At 39.4% G+C, this 20437-nt stretch overlaps 1 protein-coding gene across 4 annotated transcripts; it reads left to right on the plus strand.

Annotated features, from left to right (window-relative positions):
* The first annotated feature begins 97 nt into the window (after window positions 1–97).
* CCDC34 (coiled-coil domain containing 34) lies at window positions 98–19059 on the plus strand. Of its 4 annotated transcripts, XM_074998996.1 has the most exons (9): window positions 98–136; window positions 851–1013; window positions 1830–2065; window positions 5642–5768; window positions 10010–10117; window positions 10222–10260; window positions 14695–14853; window positions 16518–16659; window positions 18528–19059. In XM_074998996.1, the coding sequence occupies exons 3-9, from the start codon at window positions 1845–1847 to the stop codon at window positions 18740–18742; spliced, it is 1011 nt and encodes a 336-aa protein (XP_074855097.1). In that variant the 5' UTR covers window positions 98–136; window positions 851–1013; window positions 1830–1844; the 3' UTR covers window positions 18743–19059. The 4 variants fall into 4 exon arrangements, with proteins under 4 accessions (XP_074855097.1, XP_074855099.1, XP_074855098.1 ...); XM_074998998.1 differs by lacking the exon at window positions 10222–10260; XM_074998997.1 differs by lacking the exon at window positions 851–1013 and having other exon boundaries at window positions 109–136.
* Window positions 19060–20437: the final 1378 nt, after the last annotated feature.

Consider the following 20437-nt stretch of genomic DNA (forward strand, 5'->3'; position numbering starts at 1 on the left):
GGAGACGTCTAGCGTGCGCGAAGCTTCCCCGTTGCCATAGCACCCGTTGTAGGCGCTGATTGGTTGAGCGGGCAGAGCCGCGGGGGCCGATGGGAGCGCGAAGGCCAGGCTGCGGGTTTCAAAGCTGCGGGCTCAGGTAGCGCGGCCCTCTCTCCCTGCGGCTGGTAGCACTGGGGCTGGCTGGGGCTGGGAGCGGGGAGGGTGTCAGCGCAAGGTGGGGCTTGGTGGGAGGCTGGGTTCGGGGTAGGCCGGTGGAGCTGAGGGGTTGGGAGCTCTGGGCGGGAGAGACTCGCTGGGGGTGTGGCAGGGCAGTGGGAGTCTGGAAGCCGGGCAGACTCCAGTGGGGAGCAGGGCCTGTGGGAGGTGTTCCCTGTGAACAGGGAGACCAGCTGTCCCATTTTTAAAGGGACAGCCCTGTATTTGTGCTCTCTTGTCGGTATCCCTACCTGTGTTTTCTGCTCCCTCCCATCAGTACTGGTGGGTCCTGCTACTTGCCCAGTTATTGCTTGCCAGCTGCACACCCACCTACCAGCAGTGAGTAGGGACGGGACAGCTCCAGTGACTGGAGAAGGGGATGGGTATGCAAGGCTGCTGGCTGCGCAAAGTTGTGGCATGCAGAGTCTGCAACTCCCCTTTCTGGTCTACCAGTGTAGTCCCTGCTGTGTGCTTGCCCTTGGCCAACAGGAACCCCTCACCCCACTTTCAGCTAGCACTGGCTGTTTGCTGTGGTGGTTAGTGAGTGCAGGCAGGCAAGTAGCTGGTTACATCAGTGCTTTACATACTCTCCCACTCACTGTCCTCTCCTTGCTGTGCCCCTTCACTCCCTCAGCCCTCCATATCTCTCCCACAGGGCATATCCAACTCCTAGTACTGTGCAAAGAACCAGCTCATGGTCAGATCACTTGGCTAACCAGCAGCCAGGCCAGCAGGTTTCTTCCGTCTCCCATTGTCTCTGGCTTCGTTGACAGCTGTGGAAATCTTAAAACTCTGTGACTCAGGAGGCTGGTTAAGAGGTACTTAAGACCCCTGGCTTGGAATTCCAGTCAGTCAGAGCAGGTACGAAGTCTCCAGCCAGACTGCCAAGGCCATTGCTGCATCCCTCTCTTCCTGTGGCTGGGGAAACAGCAGCAGCAAGTGGCAGTGGAGCTCAGAGCTGTTTCCTTCCCCTGACCTTGGCAGAGCCCATGGTCTGGATATGGACCACAGCTTGCCTGATGCAGTCTATGAGGCTCAGGGCTCCAAACTCTCCACCTCACTGTGGTTTGGATGGTATGGATGAAAGCCCTGAGCCTCAAGTCCTGGATATAAGGAAATATGGTCACCCTGAGTAAGTTGAGTGCTTGGAGAACTTCAGGAGCTGCCCAGCAAATTAGCAGCATTGAGTGCCCACAGCCGCATGTTTCTATTGGTGTTATACCTTGGTGCATGTAAAATTTGTTCTGCCCATGGATGGAAAAATTTAGAGGGAATACTGTGTGTAGGAAGCTAGGGCATGGAGTTCTATGGGTTGGAAGCTGGGAGTGAAGTGGGGTGAGTGGTGGTATGGTCACAAATTTTGGATGGATTTATTTCTGGAGGTTTTATCACATGGCATAGTGTTTAATTAAAAAGCTTAATCTTAAATTGCAGGAGACACCAGGATAAACCTGGAAGATTGAAACACCCCACCCCTGCTGGTGGAGGTAGCTGGTGAGGGTTGGTTGGTGATTTGGAAGCTGGTAATCAGGCAGGTTGGTAGGGGTAGGGTCCTGTGGCTTAGAATCTGTAAGTGTGTGGTGTGGCGAGCCTATGAACTGCACTGATTTTATCCTGTTAATTTCTCCTGACAGGTACTTCCTGCCACCATGCTTAGTGCTCGGCCTAGGAGGAAGGGGGCCTCTTCCAGCACTCCATCCCCAACCAGCTCTGAGGATGACCAGCCTTTGAGCTCCTCTACATACTCCCTGCTTTCCCCTGCTTCCCATCACAGCTTCCAGAGCTGCAATGAGGAGGAGGAGGAGGATATTGAGGCAGCAGCAACATCAGCTAGGGGGCAAACAACCTTCAAGAGGAATAAACATAATCGGTAATCTGCCATTTGCTGCCTGTCTTTGCTATAATGGAAGCAGTCTTGTCCAGGTTCCTGGGTCTGTTTCATCTCCATTGCTGATGTGTTATCTTACCCTGTAAGACAGAACTTCCAAATCTGGGGGTAGAAAGTTGTTTTATAAAACTTCCACTCAGTCCTGTACAATGCTGATGTAAGTCCTGTAACTGTCTGTAAGCTGTGTTTTGTAACAGCTGCTAGGTCTATATTAAGTATTATAAGTTAGTAAGAAATTGTTCAAAGAATACCATAAATCTGTAAGAAATCCTGGCTGTTCCTTTGTAAAAGAAATTGCTTTCTCTGAAGTGAGCATTGCTTTGTGTGAGTGAAGAAAGTGTGAATGGGGCTGTGTGAACAGCAGAATCAGTTCTTGAAGCCAGCCTGCCTGGATGACTAGTTGCCAGGAGCACCATGATGGCCAAAGAATAATAAGAGTTGGGACCTTCAAAAGACCCCACCCAGAAAAAGAGAAAGAGGGCCCCATCAAGAGAAGGTCAAAGTCCCATCTGCTTTTAGCTGATTCATGGTCCTACAGTGTCCTGGAGTAGTGGGACAGGACAAGAGCCATTGGACTGAAATATATAAAAAGATGAGCACAAAGCTATAGAATTTCTTTTTGCCATAACCACTCTGCAGGACTTAATCCTGGTTGGTTGGGGAGGCAGGAGAGGGCCAGGAGAGGGTCAGGGCCTTGGCCCTGGCCCTCTCCCCATCTACCCAGGATGTGTGGTACTGACTGTTCCTGAGTTCTACACTGAAAAGAGAGCAAGCTGACAAGGGGTTGGGGTGTACAATCAGCTCACTGCCCCAGATTCATGACAGCAGGCAGACACTGGACATGTTATATTTTGGCTTCTTCTGCTCTTCCTATATAATTCTTCAGCTGCAGGAGTTTGTGTAAGTGTATGATTGTGTGTGGGTGTGTGCTTGAAAGATAGTTGCTCTTTTTCCTTTAATCCAATAGTGGCAGTTAATAAAATACATGTGTGTGTAACCCTGGGGCAGTCTTTAGGGGAAATATGGTTACAAAAGTTAGGCAACTAAATACGTAGTCATGTAGGCCATAGCTACACAGCGAAAATTTTTTTCTAAATTTACACAATGCAAATTGTGTAAGTTATTTCAGAATAAGGGGCTATTCCAAACATTCTGTTACTCCTCGTATGATGCAGGGTATCAGAACTAGAATAGCATGCCTGAAATAGCAGTGGCACTGCTATTTCAGGATACCTTTGTATCTCCAAATAGCAGCCACTGGGTAGACATAGCCCCAATGAGAATAATCTAACTTTTGTTTCCTCTAGTGGAAATTTCAGGTCTTTGATATATGACTGTCAAACCACTTCTGTAGGTTGCTGGACAACTGATTTGGGACTCTAAACATCTAAGCTTTTGGAAATACTGTTAACCTCTTTGTTTCTCAGTTTCCTCTGTTAAAAGGGAATGAGAATTTTGAATGTGCTTTGAAGGTTAGGAGTTATTTTCTCTCTTATATGTAGATCTACATCCAAACCCCGAGTTTTGAGATTTATCATTTGTAACAGCATTGGCTTCCGGGTTTTAAGCATTCCATTTCTTGATCTTTAATTGCTTCTTTTCTTCAAATAATTCTTCTCCCTGCTCCCTCATCTGTTTCTCTTTTCTCCCTCCACCATAGTGGTTGCAAATAAGGTTGTGTTGGATAATGTCTCATTTCCCTAAAGATAGCTGAGAATATCTAGCAGTCAGGACAGTTTCCAGTAAAAAGCATACCAGATGTACACCTTGGCTAAAGATACTAATGAAAATGTGTGTTCTAGAAACAAGGGTTCTGTAAAGTTTGGGACTCTCTTTCAAATACAGTAAATCCTCGAGTTACATGGGGGGTTGCGTTTCTGCAACCCCCCCCCCCCCATAACTCAAAATTTCATGCAAGTTGAGCGGAGACAGGAACCAAGCTGCAGCCTAGTTCCCAGCTTTCCTGGGTTTGTAGGAGCTGGGAAACTTACCAGCCCACTAGTGCTATTAATCAAAATCCTGTTCTTTGGACTCAACACACACAACTTGAGGTAGGGAGTTAATGTAATATTAAATTCACACTAAGGATTGTGGTCCTTTCAGAACTCCCTGACCAGTTTTCTTCAAAATAGTGCATAGTACTGAATGTTTTAGTACAGAGATTTTCTAGCTTTTTTTCATTTGTGAACCCCTAAAAATTTTCAAACAGAGGCACCGACTCCTTTGGAAGGTCAATCTGTGGTCCATGGAACTCAGCCATAGACATTTTAGGCTGAAAACTGACTGAACATAATTCAGCTATACATGTTGCACATGCTCAGTGTGGCATATGATTCAGTGTGAGAGTGCTAAACTGTGGGTGTTTATGGTAAAAATGACATTTCCAGCTTTTGACCTGTATCTGGAAGTATGCACATACTTTTGATGAGAAAAATTGAATGTTTTTTTCGGGATCTGAAACTTTATTGATAATCACCTTTTGCAGACACTTTATACATCACTTTCAGACCCCCCAGGGTCTGCAGGCCACAGGTTGAAAACCACTTTTCTGTCACTTCAGAAAATGGTCCTGTGACTTTCCTTCAAGCTTTTAGGTGAGTCTGACATCAGCAAGTAGCATTCAAGGTCATCCGTGTCACAAAGTCATTAGGTGGTAATGAATCACAAATTTTAGTACAGAGCACAGCTTGTTTAGGCAGAACTGTAGATAAAAATCATTAAACTTAGACTTCTGCATCACTCTTTCAGGTTCCATTATGTCGATTTGTTTTGTTGGAAAGGATGTTTTGTAAGGTGAGCCTGATATTTTCAGGCAAAAGCTCTGTACTTTATCAAAATACACTACCCACAGTTGCTATGGATTTGACATGTTAGCAGCTAATGTTTTGGGAATTCTTTATGTGAGAATCTTAAAAGATGGAAAAGGCTGTCCTTGCCAGTGCAAAATGCATGCAAAACTATGCTTACTTGTGATCAAAACTAACTTTATAAAATCCCAGTGGATTCATCTTTGAGTTTTCTACATATTTTTCTAGCCTATACGGAAACTTGTCTTCTTTCGGACAGTATGTTTTATGCAGTCTTTAAATATTCCAGATTTGGCTTCTGGGCCATCTTTCAGGAGACTATAGAGTGTTGAAGTTAGTAGGAGTGAAATTAGGCTAATGCTGAATCCTTTTAATTTTGTAATTTAAATTCCCAGCTTTTTCTTATACTTCAGGAGAAGGAAGGAAAGACTTCAACAGGTTTTTGTTTTCTTGTTAAACAGTAGCTGTTTGAATCCACTTCACAGTTTAGAGTATTAAAATTTGTCCTCAACAAGATGGACTAATTATACAGAGTAAAGTGAGCCAATCAGAAGTTCAAAACAATACAATTTATCACTTGGTTTTAGAGGTTAGCACAAAGTTGCAGACGTGAGTTTATTTCATAGTTGTCATAAATATCCATAGTATACATATGTCATTATTTAATGTCACTTGTACTTGTTAATTTTGAAATAAATTTGATTTGAAAATAGTATCCACCAAAAATTTTTCCCTTTCACTTCTAATACAGTGCTGAAAAGTATAACGTAACAGAAAAGAAAAAGCAGTCACCAACAGATAATCTCTCCCCGTGGGAGGAATGGTTCATTTGCAAAGAGAAAGAGCTACGTGTCCGTTTACAAGCCAGAGCTTTAGAGGTGAATATTTCTATTTTCTGTTAGATTTGACATGAGATTAACAGGCACTGAAATGCAGGTTTGGGGGATTTTTTGTTCTGTAACTTTAATGTCTTTAGACATGCTTAGTGTTTAGGTAAATCAGTGATTCATATTGCATGAACTTTTCTTTTGCTAAGTCTTATGCTTCATTGGAAATCGGAGTATACATTTGCTTGTCCAACTGTTTTGGTAATGGTTCAGCTTTAAAGAATTAAAACATAGTTGTGTAATTGGTACTGTGATTTTTTTCTTGGTTACATACGCTTCCATTTAAGAAATAAAACACAAACAGTGAGGCGTGCATTGTGTGTAGGCACATCAAAGTACATGGTTAGACAGGCATAAGCCACATTGTTAGCCACCAAACCTTGGTATTATACAATTGCTTGTTATCTCTTCCAAGAACGTTAACTAAGTGTGTCTCACCCCAGAATTTCTGTTCCTTTATCCATTTGTTGCTTGCTCATAAATAATCCACTCTTGGATAGGATGACTGGGGCAAAATTAAGCAAACCAATTTTGTCCTTTTCCTAACTGGTGTGCGCACAATCCTGTTGGCTAAACTATATTAGCATCTTAGCTAAGGTTGGGGAAGCATAACATAATGATTAAAGCAGTAGAATCAAAGCTGGATCACTGAGTTAATTTCTAATCTGTGCTTCAGTCTAGTCTTGTGACCTTCAGCAAATGTCATAAACTCTTTGTGCCATATTTTCGCCATTTGTGAATGAGTATAGCTATACAACACAGATCGTTTCTGTGGCTTAACTCATTAGTGTTTGTGAAGTACTTGCACTCTTCAATTTGAAGGCTCCAGAGAAGTGTAAAATATGTTGTGTTTCAGATCACTGGAAAGCTGAAAGCAGTTGAACCCTAGTAACGGTTTCTGACTTCCCTAACGTTCAGCGCACATTTTGGACTTCCTTTTACATTTTAAGTTGGCATTCCTCTTTTGTCCCTATTTGGACCCTTGATTCAAGTTAATTTCTGGTGATATCTGAAAAATATGATTCTTAGGCAACCTTAGTCATCAAGACCAGAGCAGAACCAAAGTAGACTACTTCCATATAAAGAAACAGTGAAACAGTTCATACAGTATACAACTTGGAATGTCACATAAAGGGTGCGTATATACTAGGAAATAACAAGTTAACTTTGAAGTTAGGCACCACTTCGAAGTAGCCTGCAGAGAGTCTACACGTTTTCCCTTACTTCAAAGTTACTTCAAAGTTAACTTTGAAGTAAGGGAGCCCAACTTTGAAGTCTTTACTTCATTCCTGGGAATGGAGTAGTGACCTGTTTTGAAGTTTAACTTCGAAGTAGGGTGTGTGTAGACGCTCAACATCGAAGTCTGTTACTTCAAAGTTATTTTTGTAGTGTAGGCATAGCCTGTATGTTTAAAATGGGTTTTAAAAATTATTGGCATGGTAAAAATAATTTGAAGCCCCACAGCAAACAATAGAAGGGAATAAAAAATTCTGACTATATTTAACTTAAAATAATTCTACTAATACCTAATACCAGGAACTTTCACTTTCCTGACACTTGCACTGATTTTGATAACTTCTTTGTAAGAAGAGAAAAGGATATCCATTTTTAAAATATCACATTAATGCTGTTTGTTTGTTTAAATATTCTGGTCAAAGATCATGATATACTTCTGTGTTTTCTTTCAGGATTACTGACATTAAGCTTATCCTAAACAAAGGGAATAAGTAGATAGTGCTTTGGAATGAATGTTCTTTCGGCGTGTACCTTTTAGTAGGGATGTAAAATCCTGTTTAATTAACTAACCAGTTAAATGCTAATTTTAACCAGTTAACCAATTAAATGGATGGGTGAGGGGTGGCTGAGGATGCTGCTCCAACCAGCCAAAGCAGCCCCAGTCCACAGTGTGCTGCAGGCAGGTGTGCTCCAGGCCAGATGAAGTGCCTCCTCCCCCACGACAGCTACCAGCCCCTACCAGTTAACCATAACCAGTAAACCTCATCTGTGTATGGTGAGGCTTATTGGTGGCTAAACTTTAACATCCCTATTTTGAGGACAGAAGTTCTCAAACTTTTTCTTTCCAAGTCACTTCCACCCCCTCCCCCAGCATACTGTAGAAATTCCAGTGCCCCATTGGGGTCCCTAGGGCTTGAGGCTTTAGCTCCACAAATAGCTGGGTTTCAGATGAACAGCCTTACAGTTCCGCCAGGGACTTGCGACCCCTGTTTGATAACTGCTGTCCTAGGATACTTTAGGTTTTTTCACTCGAGTAGAGTAGAGTAGAGGAATGTACCTGTAACACACATTTGTCAGACCTTTGAAGTAGCAGTTGCCTTGATCTTGTTAAAATGCAGCACTAATTAAATTTTTAAATAATCATTATATTGTGTTTTTCTTTGGGACTCTGAAAAAGTTAGGGGAAAATTATTTAATCCTTATTAACTTCATATCCTAGAATTGCTGTTGGAAATGGAGATTTTCACTTAAAAATGGAATGTAACATAGAATCTGGAAAATATAAGCTGTGGGAAATAAATATATGGAAAGAAGAAAAAGGATTGTTATATTTCCCATAATATAAACCATTCATTAAAAGCATGAAGTTTCATTTTCAGTCCTTCTGGTGTTGAAGCTGTAGTCGACAAACTTACACTGAAATCTTGTTTACACCTCCTGATATGACCATTGAAGTCTGACTGCAGAATAAACCTTGATTATAAATGCCCATTCCTAGCCTGTCCACACACTATTCCTGTTCAGTCTCCTCAGAATATGAGCAACTCCTATCAACGTGTGTTCTGAGAAGATACTCTCAGAATATCTTCCTTTGTGCAAATGAAGGTTTGATCCAAAGCCAATTAAAGTCCACAGGGCTTTAGGCTAACTTTAGTGGGATTTGGACTACTGTGAGTCCCTTAAATTCCTGTAAGGCTGGAACTGAGAGCTACAAGTTGAACATTTCTAATCCGGCACCCTTGGTTACCTTATGGCTCCCAGATAAGAGAATTTGCTGGACTACAGAAGGTCAGTGTTGTCTGGCAGCATTACCAACACTGTCACTGCTTACTGAGCTCTTAAGACATTTGGGGGTAAACTGCAGCTAAATAACAGCACAGAACACTGAGAGCCAGGACTGGTGACTGTAAACAAACTTTCTGGGACTGCAGGAACCTTGGCCATGCCCATGATAAGTGGTTGTCTGACTAACTAAAATCATGCTGGATTAGGGATTTTGCCAGACAAAAGAATTCCTGATTAGAGAAATTCAACCTGAACACACAAATGCTTAGTAACTTGCTATCTACCTTTGAATGGCCTTCAGTTTTTGCAGTTAGGTTTAACATGAATGTTCTTTGTATGCAGCAAAGACCTTCCATTATGCATGTAGATAGCTGCTGAAGCAGTTAAATAAGCTGGGATAGCAGAGTTCATTTTGCTGTTGACTCTAAATTTATGGAAATATTTTTGGACAGTAGAAACTGAAATATATGTCAAGGATTTTGATTCTTTCCTCTCCCTTTTCCTTGACTTAGCTCCCTGTGCTATGGAAAACTTTCAGGAATTTCCTACCATAGTTAATGTCACTGATATTAGCAATTTTGAAAATGCTAGTGTAAATGTGCTGCTGTTGCTGTTTTAAATTCTGGCTACCAAATTCTGCTCCGAACAGCTATAGCTGAAATGGTGTTTCAAATGCTGGTGTCCGCCAGCACCCTGTCTGTTAGGACATCCAGTGCTGATACATTTTTGTGCAGGTTTACTTTGATTGTGTACCTTCTGTGAACATCCCAGAACTGATCATATAGGAATCATATATTTGGCAGTCTTTGTTACTGCAAGAAATTTGAAGCGATTCCTACTGGAAAAACTCATGAGAACTCTTGAAGAGATACCAGTAACTTTAATGGTGCCAAAGCATAGTTAAGAGGAAAAAATGATTTTAGAAAGTAGCACTTAACAGTGGCTGTTTAAGCTAAGCAGCTACTATCTCATTGTCAACCAGTAATGTGCATCTCCGAAAAAAACATTTTTTTGCACCACCTTATACACTTTTTAAAAATAACTTATTTTCCTTTTAAATGTATGTATGTATTATAGAAAAGGAATTGAGGTTATCATAAGCTAGTGCTGGAAAGCACTGCAGCTTAATGGTTTTGTTAAATCTGAACTTTACACATTTAAATTTACTTTTGCTTATGAAAAGTGTTGTATGATATTCATGTTTTAATTAGGAAATGAATTTACAATTGGAGAAAAGAAAAGAAAAGCAGGAACTTGAAAGGAAAAAAAAGATTGCTGAAGAGAAACACAAAGAATGGGTGCAGAAAAAGAATGAAGAGGTAAATATTGCATTAATTCAAATACCCAGTTATTTCACTAAATCTGTCCTTTTTAACTCCAATTTCTCCTTATTTCTTTCTTGTCTTTCTTACACATTTAATAGGAAACTTTAAAAAGCCAAATCCCTGAAGTTGAAGATGAGGTAAAAATGTTCTGTGGCTCACATTTGCTATAATGTTGAGGTATGATGCCTCTGTTTGTGCTGCAATCTTTTGAATAGACTTCAAACAGCCATCTATTTCATATTTGGCTAGTGCTTGAAAGTCACCAGAAATGGAATATGTGTTGACAGTGACTAGAAGAAAGCTTATTTACCTTGCAGTAACTGTGATTCTTTGAGATGTGTTGTCAACATACATTCCACAACCTGCTCTCCTTTCTTGTTAACTTGGAATCCTAGAATGTTTAGATTCTGTATTGGTGAAGGAAGTAGCTGGGGCCTGTTTTCCTCCCCCCCATGCCCTCATTGCTGAGCATGAAGTCACTTATGACATATATGTGCCCAGAAGATTCTGATCTCAGGCTTATGGAGCACATATGCTCCAGAAATGGAATACATGTGCACAACACATCTCCAAATAACAGTTCTCTGTTTCTGGTGTTTTATTTTACAGTACATATACATTTTAATATAATTTATGATGTCCCACCTGTGAATGTAGCACTCTGGTGAAATGGGTAGGATGTGAATTTTTTTTGCTAGCTGGCAACAAGGAATTTTTTTCTCTTCTAAAATAATATATAATACCTTGCTCAGTGGAGACTTCTGTACATTCTTATTAATCTTGTTTAAATTACCATAGGAAAATAAATAAAGTTAACTTCGCCCATTAGTATGCTTCTGTGTAAACATAATTTGCAATTTTTGAAGGTAGTTACTGGGTTTAAAAATAATGCTTTATTATACTAAGCTTCAAACAGCACTGTGTTCAGTTGTGAAACATTTTTGTATTGACGTGAAATTTTGTAAATCAGTAGGAACAAATGTTTAGTGTGTGGTACCCTTAGAATACTCAGCACTGTGATAAAGGACCTACAGCATGGCCATGACTTGTTGGGTTATAAAACTGCATGTAGATGCTTGGGCTGGAGCCTGAGCTGTAAAACCCACTCTGAGGTTTGCCTGATGTGAGGGTCTCCATAGAGTTAAATTGTAGACTTATTTTTTTTGTCAGTTTAGTATTGAGTCATTTGTGGGCAGATATTAACTTGTGTTGGTTAAGCTGGGGTATGTATCTACTACTTACAGAGTCACAAGAACACAGATCAAAACACACTAGCCTAAAAAAATAAAAAGTAAAAAATAATAAAATACTATTTTGAATCCAGTAGAAACATTTGATTGAAACGGAGAGCAATATGACCTCTCTGTAACAGACACAGTTTTGATCTTTGTTTTACTTTCTGGTTTATGTACAAAAGTGCTGTAAAATATTGTGTGGATTTCCATGCATAATTTATAAGACAATTATTTATGATTATGTACACTCAACAAGCCATTTCAGTGTTAAAATATCCTTCATTTTAGGGAGAACTGACTAGCACAGATATTGGAAATAGGTTAACAGAGGTATTAAAATCTGATGCCGGTTATTATCCCTCTTTGCTATTGTCTTTCTGATTTATGTTAGGTGTGCATTTGTCTGTTGAGTCCAGTATTGTATTTAGCGTCCAGTCTCACGTGAAGCTCTCTGGTTACAATATGCAGTAGATGTGGTTTTTTTAAAGACATTCTTGTTTTACATTTCTTTAGAGAGGAAAACTACTGACTTTTCTATCCTGGTCAGAGTTGATTTGTGGAGAAATTTGTCTTGCTGTCAAAGTTATTTGTGCTTTACCTAATTTATTTTTGTAAATAGAGAACTTGAGTCTTGTATTTCTCTTAAATCTTAATTCTCTTTTTAATGACAAGTAAGGATTTGATCCTGAAGTGCTGAGCTTCGTCAGTTTCCATTGACTTCAGTTAGGAAACTACTTATAAGATAGGGACTTAAATGGGCTAAATCCCCTGAGTGTGTCCTGATTACTGTCAGACTGGAATATCTGATACTGAATGATGAAGTGTATCATTATACACAGATACAAATAAACTGGTGTGACAGTTTGATTAATTAAAAGCATCTCATAACATAGTGAGAAGCTCATGAATAAATGCCAAATCAAATGGATTAGATGACATATTGAAAATGATAAAAGCTTTTGGTTTAAGTGTTTTTAAAAATTCACATTAACATGCTCTACGCCGTTATGTTTTCTTCACCACGAAAATCTGTACTTTATCTTCCAGTCCCATTAAACACACCTTTATTCAGTAATTTAAACTTTCTGACTCTTAGGCTTGTGCTGTGATACAGAGTTAGGTCTGCGTAAGGCAGGTGTGTAGCCCTAACTCTGTAAGCATTTATATTAAAATGTAACTTGACCACTATATCTGCTTAATAACTCCACTTTCATGAGAGGAGTTGTGTTTAATTCTATTTAGTGTGACGGGGTCATGCTAGAGGCAGCTCTAAAAAAGCAGAAACAGCCTCAGCTAATCTGTTTACCGTTATGCTGTGTATTAACTTAGAAAGTTTTTGTTTATATTTAAATACATTGGAGCTAGACTTGGGCATATATTGACTCACAGTAGTACACTTTTAATCCAGTGGTTAATCAGATTGTTTTATATTGTGTAACTATCAGTACTTTTTATGCTTTCATTAGTTAAGTTGATCCCATGTTGCACAATACTCTTACGGGAACAAAAGATGGTATGGATGAGGCTCTGGGTTTGCATCAGTAAGACTGAAACAGTAGGTGGCCTGTCCTTGTGGCTAGTACTTCATGCTTAAAGCTGATTATATGAAATCAGTCACTGAAGAGTTTGGGGACTGCTACTGCCTTTGGGGCACTTTACATTCATTTGCAGTTAAATCTTACACCATGGCTCATGACCTCTTTAGAAAGGAGCTTCCTAGTTATCTATCACCCATCAGTATTATCCTCCCAAGTCTTCGAACTCCAGTCTGTTGTATGAATACAGCAAAAATATTTTGAGAAAAGGATAAATACATGGGAAGTAAATTTTCCTTCATTTTTCAACATAGATAAATCTGATATTCAGTTTACAGCATGAAGAATTCTCTCTCTATAAGTTCATCCCATAGAAGGAATATGCATTTCTTAGAAATTGTCACAAATGACAGTTTCTGGTTCACCAGTGAATTTTACATGTGAAAAATCAAGTAGTGTCATTAAATGTCAATCTAGTTTTCATTAGAGCCATGGTTATTTTTCTCCCTTTTTGTATGCCCAAATGGGGGTTCAGTGCTGGCATTTCAGGTTGAGACAAACCACAAATCTCAGTAGCACCCAGGCAAGATGATTAAATTTAACCCGGATTCCACTCAATCCTAGATTTTGGGACTAGGACAGGGTGGGCCAACTGTGGTTCATGGGCTGCATCCAGTTTGTCAGACCTTTTATTTTGGCCCTCAAACTTTAGCCAAGGGGTGGGATAGAGGACTTGGCCCATTCCATGTGAGCCATGGCTCCACACAGCTAAGAAAACAGGGCAGAAGGCTGCGCCACACATTGTCCCTGCCTCAAAATGGCACTGCGGCTCCTGCTGGCTGGAAACTGCTGCCTGGCGTGCCTCAGTGTAGGAGCTGAACAAGGGGCATGCCATTACCTTAGGCAGTTGCTTGAGATATGCACTGGTTATAGCCCTGAACCTCAGTGCACGTTCTCCCTGCACCCTACTACTCTAGCCCTCAGCCTTGGTCCTGATTTTCTTTCTTCCCGCCAAACCCTTGGCTCCCAGCCAGAAGCAGTCTCCTATACCCTATAGCCCAGCATGACCACGTAGCCCTCGTTTCACCATCTTGCTACCCTAGCCCCAATCCCCCTCCCACCTCTGAACCCCTCATCACAGCCCAGAGCATCTGTAACCCAAAACCCTCATCCGTGGCACCCCCCTTAAAGCCCACTCTTCAGCCAGAGCCCTCCCACATCCCAACTGCCTGCCCCAGCCCAGGGCCCCAACTGGCACTCTGAAATAGTTTCTAGTCCCATCTCAGAGCTCACAATGCTAGTGGGAGCTTTCATCCTTTCCTGCCATACAATTTCATACCAACACATGGACCTCAGGCCAAAAAGCTTACCCATCCCTGGTCTAGGAGATTCACTGAAAGGCTGCTTCTTTATTAATAACTATGGTATAATTTTAAAGAATTGTGCCACTTATTCTTTTTTCCCCTAATGTAATGTTATGTTTGGAATATAATGTGTCTCTTATTTGCCTAGTTCCCTTTTATGGAAAATATAAAATATTACAAAAAGTGTTGAAGTTGGATTTCCCTCAGATTTGATACCAGCCTTATGCTTTATCACTATTTTATCTTCAAATGATGATGTCCAGCTATTGTTCTCAAAACAAAATTCTAAGCTGTTGCATCAGTGATTACTCTGGCTGTATCCATTCTACCTGGAGTTAATTCCTACACAGATAGCTAACCGCTTCTCATTATAAGAGGGAGCCAATAATGACCTTCTGAAAATTCTGAAGATAGTTTCTTTGACCTGTTTTGTGCAGGAAAGACAGGAAAAAGAACAAAAGCTCATCAAAAAAATGGCAGAAAAAGCAGCAAAAGATCTAGAGAGGGTCCGGTTGCAGGAAAAAGCTGAAGAAAAATATAAAGAATGGCTGAAGAAGAAAAGAGCTGAGGAGTCTGAAAAGAAGAAGAAAGAGGAGGTAGAAATCATTTATCTTCTTTAATACCAGCTTGTAAAGCCAGTCTGTTATACCTGAGGTGCTTTGTTTTGATTAAATTAACATTACTAGAAATAATATATGGAAATGTGTGCATGCATAAATATAAAGGAATAATGTGGAATCCCTTCTTGTGGTTCTACAAAGTAAGAGTGAAAAGAGTGTCAGTTTAAAGCAGGAAGTTAACTATTTTATTACAGCCTGTTTCTGAAATTACTGCATTTAGTCCCTGGCACTCAGAAAACTGTGAGAATTTATAAATAAAGCTGTTAATTAGTTTGACTTAATTAAAAAATCATCCTTTAAGAAATAGCCTATCAGACTCACATGGTCTCAGTAATGTAGCCCCATCCAACTTCCCACATAGTTAAAACTCACTGAACTCTTGTATCTTAGGTAAGTTTCAAAACATATTTTAAGGTATTTCTTGCTACTCTTTGGGCCTAATAAACGTTTTGCAGAATATTTCACGGAGAAATTCAAAGTGGGATGCAGCACTTTCAAAATGTCTGGAATCTTCTATTTTTCTCACTGGGAGCAATGCAACTGAGCAATCACTAGGGTGGGTTGGTTTGTTGTTTTTGCTTTTGTTTTGTTTTTTGGCTTTTTTTAAGACTTCTTTGGAAATGGCCACTACCTCTAGTTGTTCCCAATAGGAATGAAGTCAAGCTTCCTTCAAGGAAGCTAGTGGCATCCTTGACTTCTTGGGACAACCGTCTCATTCAGTATGTCTTAAGGCTGCCTTTTTCCTATAGTACCAGAATCCTCCCCCATGGCTTTTAATATTACTTTTGCAACTGCTCAATCCTTTTACCCAGTGTAAAGGAGTTGAAGGGGGGTAAGGATCTTGCTCTGCATCACTTGATGGTGATTGTGTCAATTCTTTAAAGTGTTAGGACGGACTCACTCATCTTTGGGGTGGAGAATATAGTCAGTAGTCTGGGAGTCCATTTTCAGGACCGTGTCTATTATTGTTTCTCAGTCATCTGAGATTCCAGACTGAATAGTAATTTGATACTAAATCATTTTAAATACTAGAGACTTCTAATTGGATAAGAGTACAAGGCTTAGGTCTCATGTTAAATTATTTTATGCAACTGAAGGAGGAAGAAAACTAGTCGTGTCGACCACAGGGAACATTGATGGATGGCACATTTTTCCCCTTTGCACTTGCCCACCCCAAATGGTACAATGATTTATTAGCAGCTGTGTAGAAACAGTAGTATTTTTATGTGTGTACATATTCATTCAGTTGTTAAGTTTATTTTGGAAAACTGTCACAAAGTAGATGTTCCATAGGTTTCACTAGTATTTAACTTACACGGAAGCTACTTATTGGTCATATAATTTGGTAAACTATCATTTTTTCAGTCTCCGAAATGTAGGATATGACTGTGCTATGGCAAATGAATACACAACAAATACCTTTCTATATGATGACAATTTTATCCTGAATGTGGCTAAATGGCAGCCACTGATGCATAGAAACATAAAACCTTATAGAAGAGAATTGATTGGTTTCAAGCAGCTGTTGAATGTTACGGTAGAAGTTTGGTTGTAGGGAAATGGTTTGTAGTGGTAAATAAGAATTTTTTCATATTTTGTAGATCATTGTCTATGGATATTTTATTTGTCTTCACTTTTAGGAAAAGGAACAAAAAAGGGTAGCTGAATTACAGGAGAAAAAAGAGAAATCAGAGAAGATCTTTAAAGAGTGGCTACAGAATGCCAGAAATAAACCCCGCCCAGTTTTACACAGTTATGGCTATACCAGGGTGAAACTCTCAGGTTTGTGCATGTACTAGACACATGCTTGTCTTAAGTATTATGACAATCTCAAGCTTCATTTTTTTTCTCGGTTTATTTAAATGGAAGTTATGTTAACATTCTGCCCCTGAATCTAATATTGTCACGTTTGCAAGTAGATAACAGATATAGTATATTACAGCTATGTTGCAAATATACTTGTTTCACTATCTGGGCTGTACTGAAAAATACATTTTATATTCATTCAGTATTATTAGATAAGAAGGCTCTTGTGCTTTTTATTTTTTTCTGCGTTTTCATCCACTGTGGACAGTGTAATTCAGTGGTGATGTGAGAGATGGCGAAAGAAGAACGGGTAGGACACTGAGATCTGATGAATATCAGAAAAGGAACATTTAGGCTTATTAGCAAAACGTTCCTGATAATACTCCTTTGTGGGCACTTCATGATCCCTAGATGGACTGAGACACAGAGTGCCATCATGACAGTCCAGCATGCTGCACTGGGTAGATGCCATACAAGGATACCCTCCCAAAATTAATGCTGCAGAAAAAAGCTTAATGTTCTCACTCTGTATGCCGCCTTCTCAGAGAAGGGTGTTTTGTGGAGGCGATGGAACCAGCGAAAGTATAATTCCTAAAGGAAGCCTGGTTGAAACCTGACAGGTCAGACCCATGCAAAGCCAGCTCTCCTTTCCATGTGAATGTCTTATCCACCTCAACAGCCGTGTTCTTCATTTTCTTTGTGCTCTGAGGGAAATATAAGATAAATGTCCATGGTAATAACAACATGGAGTTTTCTGGGCCTCTGTCTTCAATTTCTGTGTGGTTTGGGGGTGGTGGGAGGAAGGACAAAGTGGAAAACTGTTACAGATGGACATCATTTATTATAACTTTGAGACCTTAATGGATATTGAATATATACTTCCTTTTACTTTATTTAATTTTTCACATCTTTTTCCTTAAGTTATAAATCACTTATGAATTGAAAACTTAAAATACTTTTTGACAGAGAAACTGCTACACAGCTGTATACAAAACAGCTTGCAAACCAGACACACAATCAGTTGCTCTTTTGGCTAAGTCTGATTATAGATTATAGCAGTAATACATACTGCTTTTAGCTTTGTGTTGGAACCTTATAACTTGCTGACAGCTGTCATCCTTTGTCTAAGTGATTTATTAAAAATAATTCTATACTCAGTTTAGTTCACACAATAGAACATATGCCAGGTTTTGTTTTGACCACCCTGGTGAAGTATGTGTTGAAATTTTATTAGACAAAGTGCCTTGCCATTGGAAGGGTAGTACATTCCTGCTGTCCTGGTTGAGGCTTCATGGTTTGGCACATAGATCATTAATTGCAGATAGTGAATGTGTTTTCCCTTGTTTGAAGAAGGCTAACAATTAAACAAAGATTGAAATAGAAATTTATTAATTCCAGAGAAAAGACTGTGGGAAACAAAACTTATATGTTAAGCTTAAAAATAATACTGAATAGTAAACTTCCAAACTGTATACATGCTCCTTTAATGTTTGCCTTGATAAGCTTTGTTCATGTTACACGTCACATGACATATTTATATTGCTGTTCTTTGTAAATACAAATGGGGGATGTATTGACAGAATGAATGTTGGTGAAAATGACTTACTGCAGTGAATAGAGACTGATAACTTGTGCTAAACTGTTTTGTGCCATGTTCCATTTAAGATCTCAGAGTTATTTTACATTATATTGTTTATAATAAGCAAGCTATTTTATTTAGTCCAAGAACATCAGGAAATGCCCCAGGTTAATCCAAAGATTATCCAGTAAACTTTTTAAATTTTTATTGTGTTTTCAGTATAACTATTTCTTCTCTTTCTAATTCTGTGTGTTAAATATTTTAGGATACCCTGATGGAAATTCATATCCAGCTCCAGCCTATTGTAACCCTATTCCCTGGAAACCAATTCATGTGCCACCTCCTAAGGAAGACAAGACTATTACAGTGAAAAAGATTAAAAGACCTATATCCAGTCAGTCATATAGATCCTCATCTGTGGTAATCCATAAGCCCAAGAGCAATCTTTGTCTTGGATCGCTGCACAGAAAACAAAGATAGTATCGGAAGCAAAATAACTTTTTATTGGCTTGATTTAACTAGGCTTAAAGTACAAAAGTTATTTCTTATTTTTAAATGTTAAAAATTGTGTGGTGAAAAACAACACTTTATCATCTATAACAGTTGTGGTCATGTAATGTTAGCTAAGGAATATCTTTTCGAAAGACTTGTTAACTGTTATTTTAACACTTAGAAAATTACTTTTTAAAAATTTGTGAACCAGTTTTTGTCACTTAAACGACCTTCGTGTTTGTAGTTCAAATGTTTGTATGTAGCCTATTATATTGCAACCACTCCATGATATCAATAAAACATTAGTTTTTGTGGTTCTTCTTGGGGGGGTGTGATGTTTTGTTTTTAGAGGTTATTTGGGTTATTGTGTTCACTGTTGTAAAAATACCCGATATAGCAAATTTTAAGAGGGTTTTTATCTGAGGGTGGGAGTAGGGGAGGAATAGTGAGGAACAGAACAAAACTTCATTTCCCAGGCTTCCTGCTGTGATAAGAAATATACCAGTACAATTTTACAATATAAACACTGAATATTACGAAATAATATATAGGACCCATTACACATATTGGAAATTCAGTGTTGTGTGAAGTATAACTTAGAGAATAAATTTACCTGGTTATCTAGATTCTTTGGCTGTTTCCCAAAAGTAAAAAGATTTTACTACTCCAACATATTAATTCTTCCTTTTTAATAATTCTTACAGTTACTCTCCACAATAGTCCACTTCATCTCCTTTCTAGGTGATGGAGGGAAAGAGAGCTTTATTTTTGAACTTATTTGTAAAACACAAAAATTTTCGTAGTTTACCGTGGACTGAGGCTCCTTGGGATTTTTGCCATTGAAAGAACTTAAGGGTTTGTCTACCCTCGGAACTAACTTTAAAGTTAACTTCGAAGTAGCCAGCAGAGAGTCTACACACATTTTCTCTTACTTTGAGCTAACTTTGAAATTAGACACTACATCACTGTAGACTTTCTGCTGGCTAGTCATCTTTTCCCTTACTTTGAAGTTAACTTCGAAGTAGGGAGCCCAACTTCGAATTCCTTACTCCATTACCGGGAATGGAGTAGTACTCTACTTCAAAGTAGGGTATGTGTAGACACTCAACTTCGAAGTTGTACTTTGAAGTGAGCAACTTCCAAGTTATTTTTGTAGTGTAGACAGAGCCTAACTTATTCAGTATACTTTTTAAATAAAATTTTCTAGATAATGCAAACTTTCAGCAATGGAATGCAGCATCTTAGGCTGTGTCTACACTGCCATTTATGCTGGTACATATTATGGTGCTCAGGGTGTGAGTAAGCCCTCTTTCTTGCCCACGTGACACAAGTTACGCTGACCTAAGCACTGCCATGGACAGCACTGTGTCAGCAGGAGAACCTTTCTCACCTACATATGTACAGCTGCTCATTGGGAGTGGATTAATTAAATTTAACAGTGAAGCTTTCTCTGGTTGACTTAGAATGGCTACATTACAGTGCTTACAGTAGTGGTGGGCAGCCTGTGGCCTGTGCAGCCCATCAGAGTTCTACATGTGTCTCACAAGACATTTTGTTTTCCAATGCCCAGACGCAGGGTTGCCAGATTCCTCTAGTTTCTGTCAATGAAGTTTTTTTCCTACTGGTATCAATGAAGTGACACGCAGGCAAAGCAGGGGCACATGGACTGAGGCTCATGCTAAT

The sequence above is a fragment of the Carettochelys insculpta genome, chromosome 6 (genome assembly GCF_033958435.1).
Source record: "Carettochelys insculpta isolate YL-2023 chromosome 6, ASM3395843v1, whole genome shotgun sequence".
Classification (NCBI taxonomy): domain Eukaryota; kingdom Metazoa; phylum Chordata; order Testudines; family Carettochelyidae; genus Carettochelys; species Carettochelys insculpta.